This window comes from Pagrus pagrus (genome assembly GCF_965226575.1).
Source record: "Pagrus pagrus genome assembly, chromosome: 19".
In the NCBI taxonomy this organism is placed as follows: Eukaryota; Metazoa; Chordata; class Actinopteri; order Spariformes; family Sparidae; genus Pagrus; species Pagrus pagrus.
In genome coordinates this window covers 15,854,331-15,868,136 of record NC_140203.1, presented here as the reverse complement: position 1 = coordinate 15,868,136, position 13,806 = coordinate 15,854,331, and the positions used below count along the sequence as shown (strand labels likewise).

The 13,806-nt window shown below is 40.7% G+C and overlaps 1 protein-coding gene across 1 annotated transcript in view; it reads right to left on the bottom strand.

The window, feature by feature from the left end:
- LOC311275321 (transmembrane protein 132D) overlaps positions 1–13,806 on the bottom strand; it is a 37,615-nt gene that overhangs the window by 4,296 nt on the left and 19,513 nt on the right. The window contains exons 5-9 of the mRNA XM_084383770.1: positions 11,416–11,559; positions 7,284–7,492; positions 3,184–3,364; positions 2,919–3,032; positions 2,622–2,813 (exon numbers count right to left, since the gene is read on the bottom strand). Of these exons, the coding sequence (XP_084239896.1) occupies positions 2,622–2,813; positions 2,919–3,032; positions 3,184–3,364; positions 7,284–7,492; positions 11,416–11,559 (840 nt within the window). The remainder of the gene's footprint in view (positions 1–2,621; positions 2,814–2,918; positions 3,033–3,183; positions 3,365–7,283; positions 7,493–11,415; positions 11,560–13,806) is intronic.

Below are 13,806 nucleotides of genomic sequence, written 5' to 3'. Positions count from 1 at the left end.
TTTGACTTTTAAGTGGTCAGAGTCTGGGCTAGTCTAAAATCATCTGGGAGGTCTGAGTTGCATGATAACAAAACACTGCTTCGTGTTTTTGAGTCGACCAGCAGGCCAGCATCAGATCTCCTAAGGGTCCTATAAGGTTCATATGTCAGATGTATTTAGGCTCAGAGCCACAGAGTGATTTAAAAACAAGCTGATCACTCTGTGGCTCTGGGCCCGATATACATTGTTAGACCTATTTTCTGTGTTGATTACAAATGTTATTAAATTTGGCAAACAGAATGAAATTAATGAGGTGATGCAAATCTATTCTTTTGTCCTGTGAATTGATGTCTATTTAGTATTCTGAGTGTTTCTTTTGGATTTATTGTGATTAAGCAGATGATAATGATCAGCTGTGATTGAAGGAATGGGTGGGAAAACATTTCTTAAATAGAAAACAACCGTAGACGGGGCGTCAGAAGAGTTTCACCCTACATCAAACTTAAAATTTCAACAAATCAGCCAATTGAAGAAAACTACTACTACTTCCATCCCTGACCTTAAGATGCTGAAATTTCCCTCCATTTCCTCCTTTATTCAGTCACCACATTTATCTTTAAACTATTTTCTACGTTCAAGATGCCACTTCCCTCCCCTGTCTTTCGTCCAGATGTAATTCCTTGTCATCCCAGAAAAGTTTCCAACGCCACTCAACCAAAATCTAAAGTTTCAATTCACTTCAACCACTTTTATGAACAACGTAGGAAGACTCCTTTCTATTCAGAACCTTTTGATTTCTTGCATGATCACTTTCTATTACTTATATCTACTGAATTGTAAAATTTCCAATAAGATGTTTTAACTGAAAAAAAGTGCCTTTCTATCTATTCTGTCCCTACAGGTGCCTTGCCAAACACTTCCTGTGGTTGTAGTACAGGAACTGCTGTCTAAATACAGTCAAATGCAAGCACGTTCTCCCCTTAGTGGTCACAATGGTCTTAACAATGCACTCTCCAGACACACGGCCCAGTAGATTTAGTATCTAAGCAAATTAAATCAATCAAATCAATGAATCAGTTGAACAGGGTTAACTACACCTGCAATGTAGGCAATAACTTCAGCTTCAGACCGACTATGATCGAGTGCTGAATCCTAAATCTAAACTCTCAGATCAATACCTAAGTCTTAAATACAAGGTTTGATTTGCATGTTGGAAAATCAGTAGGAGTAGGAGCACAAATCATTTTTTCTAATCTGCTAACAACGCAAGAAGCATGTTGATCTTAAAGTGCAGAGCTGCGAGGATGATGGTGTTATTTATGCTGTATGTTTATTATACATACATCTGCGAGTGTTTCCCAGCTGCTGTTTGTAATAAAAAGAGCAAACTTGTCAGTGGAAGTCGTTGATGAAAGCCGGGGGCTTGCTTCTTAAGTGCCAACATTTTTAAAAACTGACAAGAAAAATGGGATGCTTTCAGACTTCCCTCACATACGGTATGCAGAGGCATAGCTGCAATGGTACAGATCGCAACAGGAGGGAGAGAGAGCCAATACATAATTACACAGAATAAATATAGACAAAAAGAAAACATGGCGGGCCCTCACCTTTGATATTTAATTACAGCTTATGTTTGTGAAAAGCCATGAAGAAACACTGACAGGTCTTTTCATGGCTCAGAGTTTCAAAAGATGTGAGTTACAAAGCGAGAGGGTTCGTGATTTAAAAACACAGGGATAGTTTAGTGAATTTTCCACTCAGGGAATATTATGACTCTTAAATCTTAGAATACATTTTGTTTTATGTTCTTTCCATGCTTGGTTAAGAAACTGTCATATTCCGCCCGGCTCCCTAGCTTATGTTTTTCATTGTGTCATTTATTTGGTATTTATTTACAATTAAGTCTGTGTGTTCTCTTCTCTCAGTGCCAGTTCGTCTTTGTAGTGTCAAGCGTCCCGACAATAAAGTGTTAAAGTTTCTGTTTATTTTCTTGTTTTATCTGCTTGTTTTCCTGACCTCGTCACAGTCTTCTCAGTGCCAGATTTGCCTGCCTTTTTCTTTTACTTTTTTCCTCTGTAAAAGACTGTTTTAATGGTGGACTGAAATTGACAAAATCAAAAGTAAATAAAGAAATATATAGATGGTTCTTGATGTACATTCAAAAGTCATTTATTTATTATGAAATGTGACTTAAATCGATATCTGTATTATTTCCCCCTATGAATTTCACCTCCTTTACGAATTTCTGTTTCATTATGCAAATGAGGGGGTCACACTTAAAATAATTAATGCCTACACTTATTTTCAATATTATATTTTTGTAGCATTTAATGGAGACGTGTGGTTCTGCAAAACTATAAAACTATTTTCAGTTTCAAAATCTGAATAAAAGAAACACACTTTTATATCTCAGAGTGAATTTAAAACTGTCATCACACAACTTATTCACAGCTTTTGTTTGTTTCTCGTCAAGAATGATCTTCACATTCTGTTAAATGGTCCTTCGCAGGTTATTTGTCGAGGCTAAAATCGAGTGACTGTAAAACTACCAGGCATTTGAAAAGAGACAAGTACCATCAAGAACAGCTGAGCGGTGCCCCACACTTTTATGCTTTGCGTGTCACAATTTTCCAGTCACTTACCTGTTTGAGCTGTGTGATTGTCTCCCTGGTGGTTGCCGTGGCAACGATGGCCCTGTTGCTCCCTGAGCTGAGCTGCAGGGACAGAGAGAGTCCAGAAACCAACTGCACCCCCAGCTCCGTCACACTCACTTTGTCATCCACCACCCTGATGCTCCTCTCAGCCAGCACCGACGACGTCACAGGGGACAGCACCTGCGACAAGTAAATCCTCATCACGACTGCAGATGGATACACAAGATTATGGTATGCGCTGCGACTGCTGAAGCCACACACACACACACATACATCATGGCTCACCTGTACAGTAGTACTGCCTACAGCACGTCCCTGCAGCACCACCCCATCCTGCACCCTGGCTACATCAGGATCTGCCACTCTGAGAGAGTAGCGTACAAGATTGGTCACATCCACCTGTCAATCAAAAGTGAAGAGACGAAAGTTAGTTTTAATGCTTACTGCGACGATGTAACTTTTATTAACTGTCTGACAAATCTAGTGAAGACCTGAAAGTAAGTGCTGGCATGTCAGCTTCAGTTAGGACTGCTACAGTAAATGTTTTTACCTGCCAATCAGGACCCAGGAAGTACTCAACGGGCTCTGCCCCAGTTAGCGGGTCAGGAAGCGCCTCAGCATCAGCCTGGGCTATGAAGTGTGTCCGCACCCTGAGTGCAGAGTGCTGGTACTGCAGCATGCAACCTCTGCCCTTCCTCATCTCCTCCTCTTCCTCGCTGTCCCATGTCGACCTGACACACAAAAATAATCAGACATAATAAGCCAAGGGTTAGAGTTAGGGCGAAGTATTTTAAAAAACAGTTCAAAGAAATAGTTCAGGAAACAAGCTTTTCTTGCTTTCTTTAGCCCGACTCACACGGGACTAGTATTACCTGAGGCTCTTTAGTAATTTGTAATAATTGGGGAGGTTGTCTGTGATCTTAATCCCATGTTAATCTGGGAGTTAAAACTCTACTCAATCATCTACCTTATTTTGCCTAACACTGAGTTAATGTGATAATATTAGTCCTGTGTGAATCAGCATCTCAGTGATTTGGGGTCGTTCCTAACATCTGTTTTCTGTTGTCAGACAACTGTAGACATATTAAACTTGAGCACGGCTCATAAAATGATAAAAAGCAGTCAACAGCTGTGCTGTGAGATTGTCTATATTGACATTTAATGTGAGTGATGATGGGGAGGTTAGGAGCAACAAAAGGTTTTCATATTCAAGAACAGCCACACAGCATCTGTTACTTGAGCAAAACTAGCTGCAAATGTGTATTTTTATGTGTAAGACATGCAGAAAGTGGGAAAAAGAACCCTTAACTATATCATTAACATTTACGCGCCAGGCCGTGTTAAATTCTGGTCAAATGTTACAAATATTATCTTAGTTTCCTGAGATTAAAAATGGCAGGGAGGCTGCTGATGATGTCCATCACCAACCCAAATCATCAGTAATTTGAAGACCTGGGAATGATACTCAGCAAACAAGAATCTTACTCCAGATTTGCATACTGCACCTTTAAAACAGCTAAAATTTTGCTTTGAGGGAACTATTTTCCCTGGACATTTTCACAGGAAAGACTAAAATATGTCATCCAACATCAAACAAAATATATACACGACATGACCCACTCATTACAATCATCTACCCTAAGGTGTATATAAACACTGAACAAAAATACAAACGCAACACTTTTGTTTTTGCTCCCATTTTTCACGAGCTGAACTCAAAGATCTAAAACATGATCTATAAACACAATTTTCTCTCAAATATTGTTCACAAATCAGTCTAAATCTGTGTTAGTGAGCACTTCTCCTTTGCCGAGATAATCCATCCCACCTCACAGGTGTGGCATATCAAGATGCTGATTAGACAGCGTGAATATTGCACAGGTGTGCCTTAGGCTGGCCACAATAAAAGGCCACTCTGAAATGTTCAGTTTTATCACACAGCATAATGCCACAGATGTCGCAAGTTTTGAGGGAGCGTGCAATTGGCATGCTGACTGCAGGAATGTCCACCAGAGCTGTTGCCCATGAATTGAATGTCAATTTGGCAGTACATCCAACCGGCCTCACACCCGCAGACCACGTGTAACCACACCAGCCAAACATTCCACAGGCAACAATCAACAACCTGATCAACTCTATGTGAAGGAGATGTGTTGCACTGCGTGAGGCAAATGGTGGTCACACCAGATACTGGCTGGTTTTCTGACTTGATTTGTGAACAATATTTGATAGAAATGGTCTTTTGTGTATATAGAAAATGTTTTAGATCTTTGAGTTCAGCTCATGAAAAATGGGAGCAAAAACAAAACTGTTGCGTTTATATTTTTGTTCAGTGTATATGTATATATATGTGCATATATATATATATATACGAAGTGTTGATCTATCTTTATTCAAATTGTAAACAAACGCACTACAAAATCATGCAGTTAATCTGAGATGTGACCTCCTAAATGTCCTTTCTATTGGCAGCAGAGAGACAATGAACTCAAGCACGATAATGGAGACCAGCAGGGTGGTTGTTGAAACTGTGGATGCATTAAGCATTTGCTGAGTGACCTTTCCTTCTAAATGTATTAAAGTTCATTTAACCAGGATCCTACAGCTGAATGGCTTGTTTGCCGGCAATGGAGGTTAAGCTGCGCACCACCCTCAAGCCCCTCAGCAATGAATACATAATTATCATAAGATCAGCTGTCCTGCCACACGCCGCACCACAGGTGTGCCGGAGGACTGGTGAATACGCTTTCTCACCACAGGCGGAAAGCTAATGTCAAGAGCTTAAAGTCCAAATAAACATCATTATTATATAGCCTGAGGTCAGAGCTTAACACACGTTGGAGATGCTGCTTGAATTTAACAACAGACGGAAAAACTAACTCTTCCTTCGAGGCTTTTGTCAAACTCATGGCTAATAATACCTCACCTGCATACTTTCATATCTATCCGTACATTTGGCGAAAATTTGTATCAGTCTTCGATATTAAAGCAGTTTTTTTGCTCAGCTACGTTTTTTTTCCCATGAACAAACTCTGATCTCTATATATTTTAAAAATACATGAACAAATTGTTTTGATGTTCAGTCTCTCTCTGCCATGGTTACTCAACGTTTCTATTAGCCTTCTGGTGACCCTCGAGCCACCATGCCTTCGACGGGGTTGTCAGGCTGCTAATTCACATCCATAAATACAGGATTATAATTAGTGCAAATTAAACTCTGTTGATATTGACTGATCGAAAGTGTTTATTTCAATCTATTTTTAAGGGAAAATAAAATAATTTCCTGCTTTTCATTCTCTGTTCAAACTTAACGACACACACACACAAACACAAACACAAACGAAAGCGATGAAGGGGTGAGGATGTGTCCTGAATCCACACTTTTACCTTTTAAGTAAGTCTAATATAAGTCTGTGCTGTTGCTACCAAGTCAAGAAGATTCCAGTTGCTTTGTATATGCACGCATGGCAAGGACAATTCAGTGCAGTTGTTCAGCTGAGACTGACCACTACAATCAACACTGTCGACATTTCACATTTCTGACCTAGTATCCGTTTGTGTTGGGAGCCGGGTATTGAATGTTTGTGAAAATGAAAGCCCCCAAAGAGTTTTTACCCTGGAGAAAACTAACAGGCCATCAGTCAACCATCACCATTATTACTATCGAGTGAAAAATAATGACTCAACTGTGACTATTGAGTGAAATTCCACTAACCTTTGTCTCCAGGGCAACTGCGATGCCTCTGGGGTGTCCTACCAACTAATGCACCAAACACAGATGTGATGCTTTATGACTGGCTACATATACAGCATTCAGACCTCTCAATATGCTGCAATCCAGTTTAACACCACCACTAACAACAGGCTTAAAATTACCATATTGCTGAATCCACATTTCTCTGACACTGTGTCATCAAAAGCTGATTATTTTGAACTTTACAAAGACTCAGTGAGATTTCTTGCATGGCTACATCAATGCACATTTGTTGAAACTGATGCTTTCTCCCTTTGGACATCTCTCCAGGGTCAGGGTGGTCGCTTACATATGAAAGAACACCCACTGATTTGACAGGAAATAAACAAAACAAATATACATAAAGAGTCATTTAAGAGTAGGACTCTAGCTATTTTGATAATCAGACATTTTGAAGCTAAAAAGGTCAAACATTTGCTGGTTCCAGCTTCTAGAAGGCCTCCTCCAGTCAGTGTCTCCTGCAACAATCAGAGGTTCATCTGTAGCTTGCGTGCTTGTCTCTGACAACAGATGAGACTCTTGGATCAATTCAAAATAAATCAGTGTTCAGGAAATGGAGAGTTGATTTTCTGCACCCATTTCTACAATAGAATTTTTCATCTTTAGACATGAAGTGGTCAAACTATAAAAAGACATTCTCCATAAAGAAAAGTAAAAGGTCTGGGCTAGCCTTAATGCTCTTTGGCCAAGTTAACTTGAAAATCTGAAATCAATGATCCTTCATCACAGTCAGTTTGGCAACATTAAGGTTATATCAAAGACACAAGGTTTAGGACACTGACTCGGGACTTGTTGGTCTTTGGTTGGGACTTGACTCGCGAAGTTCAAACAGAGCTGACGGGACCTTTAGCAACAACAACAGCAATGTGACTGACACAGGACTGGTCCGGCCTTACCTCCTGTTGCCTGTAGTAATAGGAACCCTCCAGCCTTTGATCTGGCTGAGCTCAGGGTCGGCCACATCCATGACCAGCGGCAGGCGAGGCATCCACACACTCATCTCGAGCTGGGCACTCAGGAAACCGTAAGTGAAGTTGAGCATCACCCTGCTCCTCCCTCTCATCTCCTTGCCGTTTACATACACAAAGTCACATCGCTCCGACACCTGGACATTACAGACAACAAATAAAGGGAAAGAAGAAAGGTGAATTAGGGATGGTGTTCCTTTTTTCTCTCAGACAGTCTGTTGCTCTGTAAATATCCTGATTCAAAATGTTCAGAATCACTTTAGATCCCCGAAAGACGAGAACTGGGACCGAACTGTCGTCAAGCGATTTGAATTCAGCTTTCTTCAGACACGCTCTAGCGGAGGCTTTTCCATGTAAAGCCCCGATGGAAAATAAATAAGAAAGTTTTAGCAACAACTGACAAAGAGAGGAGAGGGGGAACAGAAGCACCAACACAAATAAGTTAAAACCACCCAGACAGACACGTTTTTTTTTTTTTCATTTCGCACTACTTCCAAAGTCTGGCCAGGGAATCGCACGATGTTTCTGTTTATGTCATGTAGATTCACTGCCGTGTTCTCTATGAAACTGTTAGTGAATATGAATTAGCTCTGCCTTACGACTGTTCCTATAGCGCTGTACTGTAGGTGGGAGCGTTGAAGTCCCCACCAGTGGGAGCAATGAGGTGAGACACAGCGGCTGGTGTGTTTTATTTAAGATTGGAGGCCTATCTCCGCTGCCTCCTCACTTATCTTAACAAACCAGTGGCTCCACAGAGGTAATTGGAGGGCACTAGACTGGAGAATAGAGTGAAGCACTGGAGAGAAGGAGGTGAAAAGAGGGAGGCGGAAAAAGTGAGGAAAAGGCAGAGGGAGGAATGACTTCCAAGGTAAGTCAACTTGAACTTCTGTGGAAACGCTGAGGGAGACCAGTCTCATCATGCCGACTGATCCGGACCACAACCTCTGACGTCTTGAGCAGCACCCCAGTGCAGCTAAAGAAAGGTCAATGGACACTCGAAAAATAACTCTATGCACTTAAATAGTTGTTGTAATGAGATGTTGATAAAGACCATCACAATTAAAACTTTGTTAAAATATTTTAGTGCTTCACTCTTTGGTGGTCAGCATCCTGTGTACATGTACTGTTGTGGGCCTACCTACAATTAAGAATTTATCTTGAGATGTGCACTATGTGTGAAATTTAGAAGAGAAAGATCTGTTTTATGCCTAAAGAAATTAAATAAACAAACTCTCTTCTTTCTCGTGACTGAATAAACTGAATAAACAAACCGACCTTAAAGGACAACACAATTTCATGCTGTTTCTCTTTGTTTATACGTGGCGGACCCTGCCACCTTTCTAGCTTCAAACATTGTTCTGGGACCTTATTTTTTGTAAATATTCAAATTGCGTTTGAATTTCTTCTCCGAAACTACACAGTGCTCCTTTGAATTACCAGTAACAATGGTTTTAGATGTTTTTCAGGTACACTTCACACCACAGCTTTACTACTCAACTATATGGGGTATAATAATCCCAACTACACATTTAGACGGCACTACAAAATGGCTGACTCACTTTATAGTCCACTATATATTGGGTAGTGCCCTGGAGGTTGCCGCTTGGTCTTTGAGTATCTGTAATGTAAAAGTGACAAACCTGACTTTTACTGTCCGCCTCCTCTATTAATCATCTCTCAGCTCATTGTTTTGGTAGCTGTCTTCAGCAAAAGCCTAGCTAGTCACTAACTGGTTAGCAAGCTAGTTACCCGGTAGCAGGTGAACATAGGGGAGCATTTAGAGGCTAGAGCCAGATTGGGGTTGGCGAAATCCAAATCAGGGCTAAAAGGAGAGTGAATATCGAACTTACATTCACCAGGTGGCTAGAAACACAGCTCAAAACGAATGCTAATGTTGCGCTGCGTCGGCTGAATATGTGGGTGTTTCCTCCTTCCTCATAACGACTTCATAACGTGATATTAAGTCAATATGTCAGCTTGTTAATTGCCAATGACGAATCAATAAATGCCCATTTTAGCGCAACCAAACTATGATTCTGTAACTTGGTCTTTCCACACAGGCACAGCCGATCTGATGTTAATCGAAGAGATGTGTACTGCATGTGAATGAGTCCCTAGTAGAGAGATTCACCTTTGTGGCAGTTATAATGTAAAAAGGTGCAGTGTTAAGTCTCCAGCATTAAAATGATATGGTCGGCGACGTCGCTCTAAGAGGGGTCAGTGACCACAGGAAGTGAGGAGACCATTCAGAGACACAATAATAACTGGATTAAGTTCCTGTATGGATACAGAAAATCATTACAAACACAGTCTCCCTCACTTCAGCTCTTTTCCCTCTCTCTTCAGCTCACACACTTAAACACTCCGCCGCACACTCACACAAAGCCAGTGGCTGTCGCGTCGTCTAATGGAAAAAAAACATAATTCCTTTTCTTCTTCTCTGCTTCACACCTCTTAGTCTCCATCTCGCTCTCCTCTCTCTCCTACTGTCCCACTAACATGGATCCATTACACAAAAGGTCAAATCACTGTGCTTACGGACTGAGTGGTGGGATCATGGGCTCAGTCTCTAATGCCATATGGAAGAGGCTGCTTTTATCCACCATGCTTTGACCCTCACACACATACGCACACACACAGCGCCTGGAGCTGGACCTGTTGAGTGACAGTGGATGTCTTGCTGTGGAGCGAATCTTGTTTTATAGTGTCTCAAAATTCGGCTTAATTACTGTAAAACATTCAGCAAACCTGCTTCTTTATGCAAATCTGGTCTGGATGGTAAAAAATCCATTCTGGAATCTAAATGAGGGACAGAAAGGCTGCAATTGTTTGTTTTTTTATTTAGATTTTAAAGAAAGGTTGGTTTTTTTCATGTCTAAAACTCATTCAACTGATTATAAATCATTCCTGCATCCTGTAAAGCATTCTTAGTTCGGTGAATACTGAATGATCTCGCTGCCCAGTTTCTCATTATTTAAAATAAACTTCTTGTGTCGCAGTATTGCACTAAAGAGAAACTGTATTGAAAAGTCTTGTAGTGTAATGTAAAATATGCAGGATGCATTTGAGAGGTACACAGCTGGAATAAAAGGAAAGGACTGCTTGGCTTTCTCTTTGTGTGATCCTTTTGCCACATTCCCAAAGATTAAAAAAAAGGTTTACATTTATGGTTTACACCCTGTCCCAAAAAATAGGGGCAGCACATCACCAGAATAACTGCTAACTGTTGCTAACTGTATTCCTTTTATACATCTATGAGTGTAACTACTGATAGCTTGTTAGCTCAGTTAGCCGTGCAGCTAGCCAGACTGGATTGGTGTTGGTGTTTACAGTGCTAGCACAGGAGCATTGGACTGTTGGGAGAAAGAGGTTTTCATGCCTGGGGCTAGCTGGTTAGCATGCTATCTTCAGTAGGTATCTCTTCAACACAGTACACAGAAGCCTTTGACGTAACGTCGATACTATTATTTTTTCACATTATGTTTCAAATGCAAATTCTTACATGTTGCACCTTTAATATATATGTAATCTGGGGCCAAACACTTCTGGATGCACCCATAATTTTTCCCATGCTAGAATAGCCAGATAAAAGCATTAAAGCACCTGTTTAAAGGCACCGAAATACAGAACATTTGAAAACAAAACCTTCATTAATGAAACAGGGCATTGTGTGCATTTCCACAATTCTGTGCAGTTGATCTATCCAAACATAAGGTACACAATAGCTCGGGTATCTCCGAGCCTGATCACAAATGCTGCATATCTAGCCAAATGTTCCTATTTAATATTTCAAATCTTCTGGTCACAAGAGTTTGGAGGAAATTAGGGAAAAAAACTGTTTTGCTCGTAAAACACAGAGGAAGAATTTAGCAGCTAACAAGAGAACAAAGAAATGAGCATCGCCTGCAGATACTCAAACTTCAAACAGAAAGAACAAGTTGCAGTATTAACACACTGCTTGATTACCAAGATGCTAATAGACATAAAATTGACATGAAGCAAATGCATTTACAAGCAACGTAAAAATGTTCTCAGTATGTATTTCAATCCAGTGGCTTACCTTGAGTACATCCTCCTCCGTAGACCTACAGCTGGTGTAGTTGGTCACATCAGTAACTGAGCCATCGGCCTCCACAGCCAGAGTTTTCACAGTGACGGACACCGTAACACCCGTCAGGACCGCAGTGTTCAAGATGTCAGTGTTCTGTGCAGAAAGAAGAGCAGATAGAGAGCAGGTTAGTCGTCTGGGTTAATGTTACAGTTTTATTTACTGTAATACGCAAGAAAGCTGAGGGACACAGGAACAGGGTGTTTTAAGGTAAATATTACCTTTAACAGGAGAAACTTGTTGATGCTTTTATATTTTGAGAGTGTAGTTTAAAGGTTAAAGGAGAAGATTAGCCTAGCTTAGCTTAGTCATATGAAAGATAAGGAAATACATCACAACACCTCCATAGCTGCTCTAATTACACCACATATACTTGAAGAAATAACATGGAACTGAGTTTAACAAACATCCAGACCACTTTTTCTTCTTCACACCACAGCACACACAGCAGCAGATATTAAAGGCCAGCTCCAATCAATAATATACAGCAGGGGTCAGCAACTAAGTTTGTGCCAGGGCACAATGCGGGGGTTGGACTTAAATAATAATAATAAATTAGACTTAATCAGCCTGTAATTGTTACAAAATGAGTATTATTTTTACTTGCCTATATAAGTGTGAGCAGACTCTTAAAAAACATAAAAACTATAAAAAAAATCCTCTTAGACTTCTGCCAAGGACACAGTCAGCACTCAATTCAAACTGAATGAATGAGTCCTTATTATTTTTGTTTGCTTCCTGGGGATCCCAGGAAGCAAACAAAAAAAACTCAGCATGAGACATTTGGCCTACAAAAATATACCCAAGTGATGCCTCTTGCGTCTAATAGACAAGTTTAGTGATTCTCAGACAACTCGGGGGTTACCTCCCATAGTCTGGCCAGTGTGCTGCTGTCAGCTCATGGTCAGCCATGGAGCCAAGCGGTTAAGTAAAGGGGTTCATGGAGTAGAGAGGAGAACAGGCGAAATATGAATTATAGACATTCTGGCTCACTGCCAGGGGTTGGCAAGCTAATCAATAATCATTCTCAGGACGGACAGGGCCTCTTCCACTGGTTACATGCACCCGTTTTCTGAATTCATTAATATTCTGTGGGCAGGACGGGAAGCTGTTGGATGTGGCCTGCAGGCCCTGAGTGGACAACATGATGATACAGAGTCTTGGGTGTTGTGTTGAATGCTCTGTTCCAGTGATGATGACGATGTATTCAACCTTTAAAGGTGCTACATGTAAGAATTTTAGTTTAAAACTTTTAAAAATGTAGGAAAATTATCAAAAAGAATTTGAAGAAATAATGATTTTGAAACTTTAGCAAAAGCGTCTACATAATGTGTTGCAGAGTTGTCTACTGAAGCATGCTAACCAGCAAGCCCTAACCAATCCTGTATCTTAATACCACTTTGCTCCTCAAGAGGTGACAAAGGTCTGGTTCCATGTCCTCTCACTCAGCTCCAGTTCTGGTGCCCACTCTAGGGCTGACCCCACTGACCTCCCGGGCCAGACAACTAGCTACACTGCTAACTGGTCTAATTATATAATGGCAGCTACAGTTAGCAGCAGTTAGCAGTTACGCTGGTGTTATGCTGCCCCTTATTTGTTTGTTCCAGACCACTAGCTGCATGGCTAACTGGGCAAATAAGCTAACAGTAGCTACACTTAAGTAAGCGGCTACACTAGCGGCTACAGTAGTAATATGCTGCCCCTTTTTTGTTTGGTCCAGACCACTAACTGCATGGAGCAGAGGAGCTACCTGATCCCATAGACCTCCAGTAATTGAACTATTGAACATAGACTAACTTGAGCTTGATTTTTTTTCATTCAGCATGTTCGGCACAACTTTAAAATGCAAAGAAAATTAAAAAGTAAACACCATTATCAGGCTTAGTCTGAGTGAGGACGTAACATGTCAAGCCAAACATCTACATGCCATCTGCTTTGTTACGAAGGTGAAAATATATTAAAAAAGAAGGCTTTGGACACACTGTTTATGAAAGACCTCTGAATATCCTACTGGGCTGATGCATTATACAATACAATCATCACCCTTTGCACAGGGGCAGGGATGACAGACAGAGGGTTAGTAAGACTAGCAGAGATTAAAACACTCGCAGGCTCACAAAGTTGATTCATTTAAATCACACTGATGCGACACCCACACAGCAACGGCACAGATGTGCTAAAAAATAAAAAAATAACATCTTCATCTGTGACGATAATATACATGTCTGTCTTTCACAAAGTCAGGCTTGGATGGAAGTAAATCCTCCTTCATCATCCATACTGTAGATCACCGGTTCAAAACACCTTAACCTGATTACATTTCTAATCGGGCCACCCATTTTC